This window comes from Corythoichthys intestinalis, chromosome 1 (genome assembly GCF_030265065.1).
Source record: "Corythoichthys intestinalis isolate RoL2023-P3 chromosome 1, ASM3026506v1, whole genome shotgun sequence".
Lineage (NCBI taxonomy): Eukaryota > Metazoa > Chordata > Actinopteri > Syngnathiformes > Syngnathidae > Corythoichthys > Corythoichthys intestinalis.
Genome location: NC_080395.1, coordinates 59,133,778 through 59,149,279, shown reverse-complemented (window position 1 = coordinate 59,149,279; position 15,502 = coordinate 59,133,778). Strand labels below are relative to the sequence as shown.

The 15,502-nt window shown below is 37.9% G+C and overlaps 1 protein-coding gene across 4 annotated transcripts in view; it reads left to right on the top strand.

Moving 5' to 3' along the window:
• tspan4a (tetraspanin 4a) overlaps positions 1 to 15,502 on the top strand; it is a 263,024-nt gene that overhangs the window by 218,120 nt on the left and 29,402 nt on the right. For all 4 annotated transcript variants that reach the window (XM_057833765.1, XM_057833774.1, XM_057833780.1 and 1 more), the window contains 2 exons: positions 11,467 to 11,568; positions 13,740 to 13,871. In XM_057833765.1, coding sequence (XP_057689748.1) covers positions 11,467 to 11,568; positions 13,740 to 13,871 — 234 coding nt within the window. The remainder of the gene's footprint in view (positions 1 to 11,466; positions 11,569 to 13,739; positions 13,872 to 15,502) is intronic.

The following is a 15,502-nucleotide window of genomic DNA, read 5'->3' as shown; positions in this document are numbered from 1 at the left end:
CACAAACACTCTCCATCCAACCTCACTGAGCTCCAGCTGTTTTGCAAGGAAGAATGGGCAAGAATGTCAGTCTCTCGATGTGCAAAACTGATAGAAACATACCCCAAGCGACTTGCAGCTGTAATTGGAGCAAAAGGTGGTGCTACAAAGTATTAACGCAAGGGGGCCGAATAATATTGCACGCCCCACTTTTCAGTTTTTTATTTGTTAAAAAAGTTTAAATTATCCAATAAATTTTGTTCCACTTCACGATTGTGTCCTACTTGTTGTTGATTCTTGACAAAAAATTAAAATGTTATATCTTTATGTTTGAAGCCTGAAATGTGGCGAAAGGTTGCAAAGTTCAAGGGGGCCGAATACTTTTGCAAGGCACTGTATATATATATATATATATATATATATATATATATATATGTTTTTTTTTTTTTTTTTTTTTTGTGCACCAATTTAACCCCGGTTTAATATGAAACTATTATGTTTGAGGCTGCAGCGTGTTTTCATTTCAATTTTGGTATGTAATAGGCATAGGCCGTAGACTACTGTTAGATTTGAAGCTAGGTTTATATGGTGTTATGGTGTTATACTTGTATAGCGCTTTTCCACCTTAAGGTGCTCAAAGCGCTTTACACTACATCATCATCTACCTACTGGTGACGCAGCACCAGGAGCAATGTGGGGGTTCAGTATCTTGCTCAAGGACACTTAGACGAGTTCATCAGGGCACAGAATCGAACCCACAACCTCTGGGTTGGGGGACAACTACTCTACCACTGAGCCATGCCACACCTAGCTTGGCTAAAAAGAACACGCAGAAAGTTGATGTAGCTTTTGTGGAGGTTGGTAGCTGCTCCCCCAGTTGCTATGACAGCAACCCTCTTTATTCAAGGGCAAACAATAGGATGGGAGGGGCAGGAAAGCAGCATAGAACACATAATAGAATACATAGAGTACATGGGGGCCCATGGCCCAGTACAAAGGAAAGGCCTACTCGACAGAAGTTATCCTATCTGGTGACTAACTACTGAATAATAAGGAAAGCATAAATGTTAACTGTATGCACAATAATTCTAACAACTACACATGCTGTATGTTCACATGATTATTGCTAACGTTAGTGTATAGTTTGTTATCCGCTGTCGTTTTTATCGTATCGCACCAATAGAATGATAACACAGCTTGATTCTTAAATGCAAAAACCTTATCTGGATCCTGGCTGCTGTAACATTTTTGGCCACCAAACCTACGTATGACGCCTTTAAACTCTCAAAGAGTATTACCATGTTGCTGCACTACCTTGATTTTACTTACATATCTCAGGAATTACAGCAACAAAGAAAGTACTTCCTTTTTTATGTTTCAAAACACAAGTGCCAAAGAAGCTGCAGTCAGTCATATTTTAATTTCTTAATGCAGTCAAAATTAGTTCTCATGACAACACACTGCTCCAGAAGATGGTTGTTATGGGCTGAGTACCTAGGAGGCTATTATGTGTTGAATTAAAAAATATATACAGTGAGGAAAGTAAGTGTTTGAACAGCCTGCGATTTTGCAAGTTCTCCCACTTAGAAATGATTTTTTTTTTTTTTTTTTTTTTTTTTTTACAATTTATTTTTTATTACACGCATTATTGCAAATAAGTATTTGAACACTTGAGAAAATCAATGTAAATATTGGTACAGTAGCCTTTGTTTACAATTACAGAGGTCAAACGTTTCCTGCAACTTTTCACCAGGTTTCCACAAACAGCAGCAGGGGTTTTTGCACCACTGCCCTACACAGATCTTCTCTAGATCAATCAGGTTTCTGGGCTGTCACTGAGAAACACAGAGTTTGAGCTTCCTCCAAGGATTTTCTATTGCGTTTGGGTCTGAACACTGGCTTGGCACCTCCAGAACCTTGATATGCTTTTTATGAAGCCACTCCTTGGTAATTCTGACTGTCTTCAGGCCATTGTCATGTTGGAAGACGCCGTCACGACCCATTTTCAATGCTCTAACTGAGGGCAGGAGGTTATTCCTCAAAATCTCACAATACATGGCCCTAGTCATCTTCTACTTAATACAGTGCAGTCATCCAGTCCCATGTGCAGAAAAACACCCCCATGATGCACAGTAGGGATGGTGTTCTTAGGATGGTACTCATCATTCTTTTTCCTCCAAACACACAAGTTCCATTTTGATCTCCCATGACTCCTCTGGATCATTCAAATGGTCATTGGCAAACTTAAAATTGGCCAGGACATGTGCTGGTTTAAGCAGGGGAACCTTCCATTCCATGCATGATTTTTAAAAATTATGTCTTAGTGTATTACCAAGAGTAACCTTGGAAATGGTGGTCCCAGCTCCTTTCGGGTCATTGACCAGCTCTTTCTGTGTAGTTCTTGGCTGATTCCAGACCATTCTTAGGATCATTGAGACCCTACGAAGTAGCTCTTGTATGGAGCCCCAGTACGAGGGAGATGTAGTGACAGTCATGTTTGGCTTCTTCCATTTTCTACTACGGTAATTGCTCCAACAGTGGATCTTGCCCCATAACCTTTTCCAGCCTTGTAGAGGTCTACCATTCTGTCTTGGTGTCTTTGGACAGCTCTTTGGTCTTGAACATGTTAGTAATTACAGTCTTCCTGATTGTATGGGGTGGACAGTAGAGCTGGGAATCTCTGGACACCTAACGATTCGATTACGATTACGATTCAGAGGCTCCGATTCGATTATAAAACGATTATTGATGCACCCCCCTCCTTTTTTTTTTTTTTTTTTTTTTTTTTTTAAATGTTTTGTACATTAGTTCCAAAATTGTTCAAAAATACTCTCAGGCTAAACCACACTACTATTTCAGTATCAAGTTAACATATAGCAGTAAACAAATATACAAAAATAACATTAAATAAAAAACTCCAGTCAACATTCTGTATCAGCAGCTTTAAACTACATTCAATTAATTTAATGTTGTGAATCAACCGTTAAATTTGTTAAAATTGCTCCCGTTATACCATAATTTCCCTTTTGTCTACTTTCGACATGTGAAAGTTTTAAAACTATTTTAAAGATAGATTCAAGTCAATATTTTACCGATTTAGGAGTATTTTAGATAAAAAGTTAATTAGGTTTGCTTGGAAGGCTCGCTACAACAGCCTTGCAGGGAAGTGTACTGCTTTAAGATGGCGGCCGTTTATAACGCCCGCATCGAGCTTTTTGTAGATGTGCTGCTAACACTACCAAATCTATTTGCATCTAGTCCTATATAAATGATATCCACCGTAACATATGGATGTACTTGTAGCAGCTTTTCGCCAGCAGTCAGGTATGTTGTTGTGTTTTTTTATCTCGTTGCATGAGATGAGCTAGAGCCGTGAGTTGAGCATTGGCATTACCCGAGGGGCCGGGTAATGGGAAGCATGATGTTTAGCTACTCTCGCTCCGTTCCGTCCCGAAGACCGTGCGGCGCACTGAGTGTTGTGTACTTCCGCTTTACTTCGCATATTTCAATAATCGGAATTTGGATGTTTGTGAATCGTTCTCAAATCTTCCACAGCCGAATCGCGAATAATCTAAGAATCGGAAATTTTGCACACCTCTAGTGGACAGGTATTTATATGCAGCTAACCGCCTCAAACAGGTAAAAAAGTCAGACCTAAAAAGTCTACCTCCACTGCACTTATTCGTTGGACCTTATTAAAAGTGACTAACAGGTCTTTGAGGCTCACAATTCTAGCTAATAGGCAGGTGTTCAAATACTTATTTGAAGCAGTATAATACAAATAAATTGTTTAAAAAATCATACACTTGATTTCTGGATTTGTTTTTCTTTAGATTGTCTCTCACAGTGGACAAGCACATACCATGAACATTTCAAACCTGCCCATCATTTCTAAGTGGGAGAACTTGCAAAATCACAGGGTGTTCAAATGCTTATTTTCCTCACTGTAGATCATGAAGCGTACATGTGTTTAGCACATTTTGAATCTACAAAAGTAACAGTTTATCTCTCATGAATGTGGTTGAATCAACTACAGTATATATGTCAGATTTGAACAGGTTTTGTTCTTTCAGTATAATTTGTAAAATAAATGGCAAGTAGTATGTAAGTTAACTGAAGTTTGCTCGACACTGTAGTTCTTAATTTTAGTCAATATATGATGATTGCAAGGCTTCTTTTAATGTAGATTTTTCTCCTCTCCTAGCACTGACAAATTTGTAAGTGATGAAAGGTATTTTATTACAACTACATGGCCATGTAAACAAAATGAATGACTTGTCATTCACTTTTTCTGATTAGAATTGAATGCATTCGAAAGACCTTCCCAGCCACCCACATTAAAATCTGAAATGCAGGGACAAAAAACAATTTCCAAGAATTTTTGCAGTATTTCTGAAGTGCAACACTACGCACGTGCTTTTTTTTGTCAATCATCTTACATTCTGAAATTTTATTTACACTGTTTTACGTCACCTTTCTCATATGTTATATTCACTTTGTCATGTAAATCAGTGATCTCAGGCATAGATTGTTACCGTAGCAACAAAAACGTTCTGCTGTATTTAAACTTTGAATACAGGTCAAAATTGTCGGATAAACAACTATTAATAACTACTGGCAAAAACCTTTTTGAAGGTCATCTTTTAAAGCATTTCTGGCACTTGCCACATTGGTAAATTACATTTTTACACGTACCGTTTACAACATAGTTACCGTATGTCACTATAACTCCAGTATGCTCACAGACTTTAGGGTTGTTGCAACATTTTATTATTCTTTAAATATCATTGTGTCAAAAAGTTGGGTGTAATATATGTGATTTAAAATTTGTTTTAAAAGGAGTAGTTAAAAATGCGCTAATAAAATGTCATAAATGCACTTTTTAACTCATTCACTACCAAATGCCATGTCACAAGACATCCCCTTCACTCAAGCACCACAGAATATTGTGTTAATTGTGTTCGGTGGCTACTTGAACACAGAACTTACAAAACAAAGATTCAATTCTCATTTTTCATCATAAAAAAAAAAAGTTTGTTTCTACTCTTTTTCATTCTTTAGTGATGAGCAGTTGAGCATGCAAAAGAACATTGTTTATACGTCTTTGGTAGTCAATGAGTTAACTATAATTACAGCTGTAAAGATGAAAGAAATACTTAAAGTGTTCATACAGTGCAGTAAGCACTTTATCTACACTTTCAAGTACAGGTAGTCCCCAGGTTACGAACGAGTTCTGTTCCTACACTGGCGACGTAATCCGAATTTCCGCGTAAATCGGAAGTAACCTTTAAGTACCCCTAAATACCCAAATATCTAAAACATGTTTCACCCATCATATTAATAAAATGCAATAAAAAAAACCAACATACAGCGCTACCTCGACATACGATTGCTTCGCCACACGATCTTTTCGACATCCGACGTAAAATTTGACTCGCCATTTTTTTCTCCATCCTACGACATGCTGGAAATACAACGATATATGACAGAGCTGCAGTTTTTTGGTTTTCCCGCAAGACGGATGCGTGGAGGATTTTTTTGTGAGAAAAATCAACATGGGTTCCAAGAATGTTAGTGCAGGTAGTAAAAAAAATGTGATGCTTACCATTGAAATTAAGATGGAAATGATAGAAAAATATGAGCGTTGTGTGCGCGTCCGGAAACTGGTTCGACAATACGGCCGTCTTGATGGTCCTCCCCTGACCTCCGTTCGCCAGTCTTTTTAAATTAAGCTGACTATTTTTGTGGTAACATCGCCAAAGAAATCGCCAGCTTTGTCAGGTTTTTAATCATTTATTTCAGAACTTGTGCAACACCACACACCTACTGTCCACCACATTTGACACCATCAACAACAGGACATGAAAATAGAAAGTAAAATCTCTACTGCAGTCTCTATCTCACTTTCACGTTAGCCACGCGGTGCTTTCAGGTACAGCAAGCAAAACACATCCGCCACATTTGGACCCAATTGTCAGGATTTGCGAACGCGAAAACAAGGTTGGACTCACAACAGACAACCAACGACTGAGGGAATCGTACAAGGGTTTATTAAATACAAACCAAAACACACGCGATCGCGGTAAAAAGGGGAAATAACAAAACGGGTCCGTGACAGGAGGTCGACGGGGATCAGTATACAAACGCGAAGGTAAACCAAGGTAGTAGGCAGAGAGCCAATAAAACAACTTAAATACACTCACGTACCTGCACAAGGTAGAGGCATACAAAACTAAAGCGACAGGCGACCAAAAACCCACGGCAGAGGCGTAATTACAAAAAATAACAAGCTACTCAAATGACAAGGATGGCGAATGGCGACCAGCAAGGAAAATATCTCGGCGTCCTTCCAGTGGATCGCCTGCGTCTTTATACTGTTGTTGATGAGCTGCAGGTGCGACGTCGGGAACGCCCCCACAGCTCGGCACGGCTCTGCAACAACACAAAATCTGACCAGGAGCAGAACGTGACACCAATTCGTTACATTATTCCAGGAAATATTATTATTAATATATTATTATTCTGGTTTTTATTTATAATTTACTTGTTTTGCTTTATGTATTTGCCGTCTGTAATGGTACCATTTATTAAGGATTTAGTGTAGGTTTTCAGGCTGTGGAAAATCCTACTTGACGCACGACCATTTTGACTTACAAAGTCCTGGAATGAATTAACTTCGTATGTAGAGGTACCACGGTAGACTGTTTCTCTGCCATCTTGAAATGTCAACTGGCATTCACCCCCGCTTCCCAACGTGAAAGCAACGCTTGAGACTAACAGAAAATAGCGCTGGCGTGACGTCAAACAAGTCCGAGTGCAACAAAGAAAAGCTGACCGAACAGACACTGTAGCATAATGAATACCAGATACGCTTAGAAATTACTATAGAGATCAACCATTTAGAAAAATTCAACCTAATATATAACAAAATTAAAATAGAAAATAAAAACATTTATATACTGTACTTACCATCAATGCTGAGAGGTGGCGGAAGAGTTACTGTTACGCGAGTTAAAACATCGGCCTAGACACACGTCATAAAGTTAAAATCATGTAAGTCGGGTATGTCGTAACTAGACATAAACCAATTACCAGTTTCAATGTATACCGTGGTATGAAAACGTCAAGGTTTCAAAACCGCAAAAATTTTCCTTTATACCGTCCCTAAGGTATTTTTTATGTCCCAACGATGCATGGAGAAACCCTTCCATTGCAGCTGCAGTTGTTGCTCAATGTCAGTGAGTCAGCTTTGCTACATGATGACTGGAGGAGGTGAAACTCCTTAACTTTTTCCCCCATCGAAGAAAACAAAATCACTGGTATGGGAATACTTCTGCTGCAGAAAAGTTACACATGGCCGCGGCTTAGAGGAGGAGGGCCAACCGATATGTAAAACATGTTTGCGGAGAGTGGCCGCCGAGGAGGCAGTACCTCCAATTAGGCCTGTCGCGATAACAGATTTTAGTGTGCGATAATTTATTTCATAAATTACTGCGATATGCGATATTATTGCACCCCACCCACTTAAAAAAAAATAAAAAATACGATAACACTGTTTATTAATAGATCATGTACACCCATTTAAACGCAATAAGTGTTTACTCTTAAATTCAAAAATACTTTTTAGGAAATCACAACTAAAAACAATAGACCATGCCTCTTTTAAGTAAAAGACAACAATATTAATACTGCACAGAAACACAGAAGAAATAAAATGTGTTTTTCAAGAAAAAGACAATTCCACTTAATAATTTAAGCATCTAGGCAAATGAAAACGTTTCCCCTCATAGCTTCTGCTATGGCGTTCCATGTGTAATACAGTGGTACCTCAACATACGAAGTTAATTCGTTCCAGGAGCTTGTTTGTAAGTCGAAATGGCCGTATGTCAAGCAGGATTTCCCCATAAGAATACATTATAATTCCAATAATTCGTTCCACAGCCCAAAAACCCACACTACATCCTTAATAAATACTGGTGTTACTATTACAAATAGGAATTACAACGAGCAAAACAAATAAAATATGAATAAAAATTGGAATAACAATAATATAATAATAGCAATAAAAATACGGTAATAATAATACAGTACAGGACCTGTAATAATATAACGAATCGGGTTCTAATGTGGCGGACTTTTTTTGCTGCACCTGAACGCACCGCGGGGCTGACGGTGAGCAGGAGGAGAGCGCTTTTTACTTTCTGTTTCGATCCTGGCGTCAACAGCAGTGGACACTCGACGAGTTGATGGAATAAATGATTCGAAACCTGACGAAGCTGGCGATTTCTTTGACGATGTTACCACAATAAGAACTGTCACCTTAACTTATAAAGACTGGCGAACGGAGGGGGACCGCCGGCCGAGACCCAGCTCATGGATGCACACACCATACTTATATTTTGCTATCATTCATATCTTCATTTCAATGGTAAGCGTCACCTTTTCTTTTTTTTCTCCACCTGCACTAAACTAAAAACAGAACTAAAATGCATTTTGCGTAGTTGGTAACAAGGAATTCAAACTTTTAACTGCACGTCAACCGCACGCGCGCACGCAGAGGCACGCGAGGCGATAAATCGCAGCGGAAAAATTATCGCCTTCATTTTTATTTACCGTGTGATAAATGGAATTATTGCATATTGCGACAGGCTTACCTCCAATATAATTTCGCATTTATATATATAAAATTAAAGGTTAGTAAACACTGTCATGAGCGTTTCCCACCAGTTACAAGAGTTAACTTCAGCATGTTTAGTGTGTCTAGCGCTGGTAAAACGTGTTTTTTTTCTCTCTGGCAACTGTGTTGAGAAAAAGTGTGTGTATAATGTAAACATGATACGAGGCATACACACGTACTTTATATGGAAAATAATTCAACTATTTTTGTCATGATGGTAATAAGTGTGTAACGGTACATGTATTTGTATTGAACCGTTTTGGTACGTGGTGCTCGGTTCGGAACGGAGGCGTACCGAACGAGTTTCTGACGTAATGTAAAGTGCTGTCAAATTTAGCGCGTTAACGGGCGGTAATTAATTTTTTTTATTAATCACGTTAAAATATTTGATGCATTTAACGCAAGCGCGGAATGCCCGCTCGTGCATCCCATAATCCTACTGTTACGTCCCACGGACGGCTCGCTAAGGGCATAATATAAAACGAGCCACGCACACAAGTTGCAAGTGGACACAAATTTATTCACACAAGTCAAACTCGCAATGAACTAAATATACAAAATGTGGAAGAAGCTGGCTTCAGCGTAAGCCCAGGCCAAAACAACAAACAAGATGAAACTACACTTAAACCCCACCCACTAAGTAAACCCTGATCGTAAAAAGGAAATAACAAGACAGCCACTACCCTGGCTTCTACACTAAACAAAACGGGTTAAATGAAAACGGCAGTTTACCTCTACTGCTGCAGTGCTCTTATTTATAGAGGTGAACAAAAACGATCCAATAACGAATGAACACAAAATACCTCACCGAAAAAGCGGGAGTGTAATAAAATAGCGATCAAATGCACAGTTGAGTGAATGGCGAGCAAACAGCTGGCGAGGAGGTACGCGGCACGTATGTTGTCAAATGCGAAGTTGCGAACTCTCAGAGTGTTGACTGTAAAATGACGAGCGGTCAGATGACTTTCGTTAATTTGGTTAACAAGACTCAGGCACAATACAACACACACGCGGGGATGCGAGCTCAAACTACCTTGTATCAGCTTAGCTGCCGTAAAGCAAGTGTCGTTATTGCCGCAAATGTAAACCAAGCACTGCACAATGGATACATGACAGACAGCGGCTAGTTTTTGAAGTTGGCACCCTTCCTCAGGTGGCCCATTAGCAGCGGCAACGTCGTCAGCCTGTCCGGCGTCAATCAGAGTAAGTTACGTTGGGAAGGGAGGTAGCCAGCTGGCGGACACGACGATCAGCTGACTGACAGTCTCAAAAAAGATAGCAATTAAACGGCCAGGGCCGTCGCGCCACTCAGAAGTGCAATGAGCAGCGTGGGTAACAGTTAAATGTAAACATGGAAGAAAATCAGGTTGGCCCTCTGGGTGGGGAATTCAAATTAAAAAAGAATATAGATGGAACAACTCTCAGAAAATATAAATAAGTTGGTTTGCCTCAGCGACTGGCTAGAGGATGAGTAGGGAAGAGGGCCACATTTATGTGTACACTACACGCACTTTGCACACATTATAAATAATACTGTTTTTGTTACTGTTCTAAGGCTCTGTTGTGTGTTTGTTTTTGCAGAGAAACAGAGAATATCTTCAACAGAAAGAATGTTAATGTTAATGCCATCTTGTGGATCTATTGTTATAATCAACAAATACAGTGCTTACAGTATGTACAGTATGTTGAATATGTATATATATGTGTGTGTATATATATATATATATATATATATATATATATATATATATATATATATATATATATATATATATATCCTTCTTGTGTCTTATCTTTCCATTCCAAAAATAATTTACAGAAAAATATGGCATATATTAGAGATGGTTTGAAATGCGATTAATTACGATTGATTAATTTTTAAGCTGTGTTTAAACTTAATTAAAAATTTTAATCGTTTGACAGCCCTAATAACCCTTACTTTTCGAGGCTGTGGTCATAAAGTTAATATGAGAAACTTGAAGCTGTTCAGTGTTGCAACTGTTCAATTTTGCACATCAGATATTTTTTTAAAGAAAAAGTCTTAGCCAAAGTTATTTATTTTTATTTTGTTTTTCAAAATATCTACATTTCAGAATATTGTATTTTCTGTTTTTGAGCAGAATTCTAGCTTTGCATAAGCTAATGTTCCTATTGTTGAAAGCACAAAAGTGTGTAATAAACAACTAGCACATTTATATTTTGCGTTTTGTTTTCTTACTGTACCGAAAATTAACCGAACCGTGACCTCAAAACCGAGGTACGTACCGAACCGAGATTTTTGTGTACTGTTACACCCCCTAGATGGTAATAATGTTGAGCTGTGGCTGTGTGTTTAGGCTCACCTAAATGACTGCATTTATTTAAATTTTTTTTTTAGAATATATATATGTTTTAACTTAACATTATACATCTGTTCCAATATGCTAATATGTTTTAAAGCATATAAATCCTGTTCAATGGATTTTTTTTTAAAACCCAGATATCTCAAAGTAACACATTTTAAAAATATAATTTCAATACCGTGATACCGTTAAACCGTGATATTTTGGCTAAAGGTTATCATACCGTCAGAATATCATACCGGCACATGCCAAGACTCGTAACCTGGGGGCTACCTATATTCACTTTGGTTGATGGATAAAATGTTTTATTTCAGTATTAAAATACTTAGTTCTGTAAATGTTGAGGTGCTCTTACCTTGCCTGTTCTGTGTGAGCGGGTTGCTAAATGAATCTCTTACCAAATTACATTGTGAGTAAAGTAAAAGTCTGGTTGATGAACGTTTATTTCCCTTCCTTTTTTCCCTCCAGATTGACCACTACGCCCAGAGAGATTTGAAGAAGGGCCTGCAGCTTTTTGGCACAGAGGGCAATGTGGGTCTGACCAATGCCTGGATGATTGTTCAAACTGATGTAAGACATGATGACCAGTTTAGCTCCTACAGAAAAGAGATTTATACAGCAAATAGGTTCTTCAGCTATCTTTCCTCACTGCAATCATTTTTTAAGTTGATATTGCTGTTGGGAAAAAAAAAACCACATCAAATATCTGCCACATTCCGAGTTTCCAACTTTAAAAGGCTGTGGTGTAAAAAAAAATTATATAAATAAATAAAAAGTGACAGATAAATGGCTCATCCTCTCGGAGAGGTAATCTTTGTTCCCAGCTTTTGCTTTGATGTGCTTTACCTTATAGTTGTTTAAAATTTGAATAGAAAAAGAGGCAATTTGTGATTTTGAATAATACGGTAGGGGGGATGCATGTACCGATAGAGTGGTTGGCAAATGCCTTCGGGAGACATCAAATGACAAATGCTAGCATTCTGGCCTCTTTGGGTTTATTTTTCACATACAAGACTGAGCGTTATGCAGAGCAGTTTTGTTCCATTACTAAATGATGACAGGTCAGGCCGGTGTATGTGTCTGGGCTAAGCTACACAGCATCAGCGTGCTTGTGTATGATCAAAGGCATGCACGATGACAGCAGTAAATAATATATGCAATAATGTGTGTCAGCCTGCGTGGGTGTAAATGTGCCGCTTTTGCTGGCTGATGGGCCCAGTATGACATCGTACGTCTTCAAGCGTGAATGCGTTTTACGTATATGCCACTGTTGTGCCATATACTATATGTATTTGTTTATGTGTGTGTATGTACTGTAAATAAAGAAGCGCCATAAAGCCTCAAGTCTAGCTGAGTTAAAGCCCATTAAAAAGGCAGCCCTTGTTCTGTCACAGCTCTCCCCTCCAAGCCGCCTTCATACATGCTGAGTCACTGAATAGATAATAAGCAAGATGTCCCTGGAGCAGAGTTCACCCTGAATAGTATTAACTTACTGAATTGTTAAGCATCTCCATACACAAGATGAGAAATAATCACCTACATGCGTATAAACTCACTGTTGTTTTATACACTTATCTTGTGGCGTTGACAGTGATATTAAAAGCAGCTTTTGTCCAAACGATTTTCAGAAAAGTCAAAAGATGCAAGAGCAACCTTTAAATCCTTCTACTTTTATTTGTTAAACCGATCAGAATCAGGTAAAAATATATGGGGGTTTTATTTGAAAATATAGACATACAATCCATTTTGACCGGCAGGGGTTTCAGCGATCCCCCCCCCCCCAATTTAGTCCTGTCAAAGGCAGTGAAAAATAATTAATCAATGCCAGACTTCTCAGTTGAAATAGATTTCATGTCTATCACTATTAATGGCAGTGAATGATTTCAGGGCTACAAGCAACATAATTATATACATATTTAGTTACAGTACTGAAACAAACTGCAGAACAATGTCAATTTTTGTAATATTAGTAGGGCTTTCAAACAATTGAAATTTTTAATCGAGTTAATCACAGCTTAAAAATTAATCGTAATTAATCGCAATTCCAACCATCTTTAAAATATGCCATATTTTTCTGTAAATTGTTGGAATGGAAAGATAAGACAAGACGGATACATACATTCAACATACTGTACATAGTACTGTATTTCTTTATTATAACATCATTATAACATTATTCTGTTAAAGCGATCCATGGATAGAAAGACTTGTAGTTCTTAAAAGATAAATGTTAGCACAAGTTATAGAAATTTTATATCAAAACCCCTCTTAATGTTTTCGTTTTAATAAAATTTGTAAAAATTTCAAACAAAAAATAAACTAGTAGCTCGCCATTGTTGATATCAATAATTACACAATGCTCATTGATGGGGCTGAAACCCATAAAATCAGTCACACCCAAGCGCCAGCAGAGGGCGACAAAACACAAAAAAAACACAAGTAATAAATGGACATGACACTGTCATTTTAATCTGTTTGAGCGGGGCATGTGCGTCAAATATTTTAACGTGATTAATTTAAAAAATTAATTACTGCCCGTTAACGCGATAATTTTGACAGCCCTAAATATTAGAAAATGTGATGTCAAACAAAAGGGAGAATTATGAATGATGCAGTGGGTGACAAAGGTATATTTCACTAATTGAAATGTGGATGTTAGAAAAAGTGCTCAATTTAACACAGGGTTGGCAAATTTACAGATCTGAGCTCCGTGACAATGACAAACACTCTCTTATCTGCAGTTCCGCTGCTGCGGAGTGACCAACCACACGGACTGGTTTGAAGTCTACAACGCTTCCCGTGTGCCAGACTCCTGCTGCCTGGAGTACAGCGACAATTGCGGGCTGGACAACCCGGGAACATGGTGGACGGCGGTAAGCGCTGGCGTGACAATCCAACCGTATACAATACAACAATACAACTTGTTCTTCTTGGTCCTTTCATCCGAGTTTGATCCTCAAACAATAAAAACCTGCTACCCTCAGTCTCACACTATTGCAGCTCTGTTACTGCCGATAGCAATGAATGTATGGGATTACATTTAGAGTTTACAAACACAATAGTGAAAAACACAAGCAAAGTTTAGATGTGAAAATGTTAAAGTTAAGCTGTGAGCTTGTCAGCAATTTTAGGCCTTAAACAGATTAGTGCAGATTCGATTTTAGTAGCTCAACTGGAAAAAACTTCCAACAACTTAAAGTTGGGCCCATAAATATTTTGACATGGATGCAAACATAATCTTATGTTTTTGGCTCTAAGCGCCACCACTGTCAATTTGAACAAATTGTGCTTTGACTGCACACTTTCAACTTATTTACATACATCAGAATCAGGGGAATGTGAAGGAACTTCAACAGTTTGTACAGTATATTATGTGTTTCCCACAAATTAACAATAATAACTCAAGCTTTCACTTTAAAATACTTAGCTTACTTATTTACTTACTCGCAATTACTGTAATTTTTATACTATAAGGTGAACCTGACTGTAGCATCCACACAATTTCCCAATTTTCCCAAAATAATTTATACACTCTTTGACTTTAAATAGCTAATAGTTTTTTTTTCTCAGATTTGATTTTAGAGTAAGAATGGCAGATACTGGGCTTACGTTTGAGCAAAAAAAAAAAAAAAATGTTTTGAAAACTTTCTGGAAATGTGAAAATAAAGCTGAAGTGGCAAGATGCTTTACGGGTGAGTTCCGCAGAGATGCCCCAACACGCGTCACCATTTCACAAATTGTGAATAACTGTGAGAATCATGGGACCATCCAGTGCATTTGAAAAAAAATATTCAGAACGAAAAACAACATCGACAAGCCCAACTAAAGAGCAAGATGTTATTGCTAATGTTTAGAATTCCCAGACTGTCACGTGAAACAGGCAGACAGACGATAACACGTTTTCACTGAAAATGATCTGGAGTGACAAAGCCACATTTAAATTGAATGGCTCGATAAATCGCCATGACTGCAGCAGTGTTGTTTTTTGCAGCCATTTTAACTTTCCTCTTAATCTTAAGTCTTTTGGACGATAATACTTACTAGTGTTAGTCATATTTTAGTCATTTCAAAAGGTGTTTTTCTTCGCCTAGTTTTTGTTGACGAAAACTCAGACTAATTTCGTCTCGTTTTAATCGACGTTTACTCAATATTTTTGTCTGTAAAATTTGTAAGATTCACTCCAAAAATAAAATAAAAAAAGGTTTCCCACTGTTTCGAATGAACATTGACAGATGAGCACATATTTTAGCATCTACAAATCTATTACGTGATATTACACACTAAGCAGGAAAACAGTACATTATTTTCCATTCATTATACCCACCTGGACGCCACGAACTGAATGTAAAAACAAAAACAAAAAGAAGTTGTCCGAGTTTAAAAGGACGCTCCCCGTTAGCAATAGCCTAATTCTAATGCAAACGTGAATGTTCTACTAATGCTACGAGTTACATTTGGCGTTTGAGGATCACTCAGGACAGACCTTTAAAGGTGAAAGCAACAT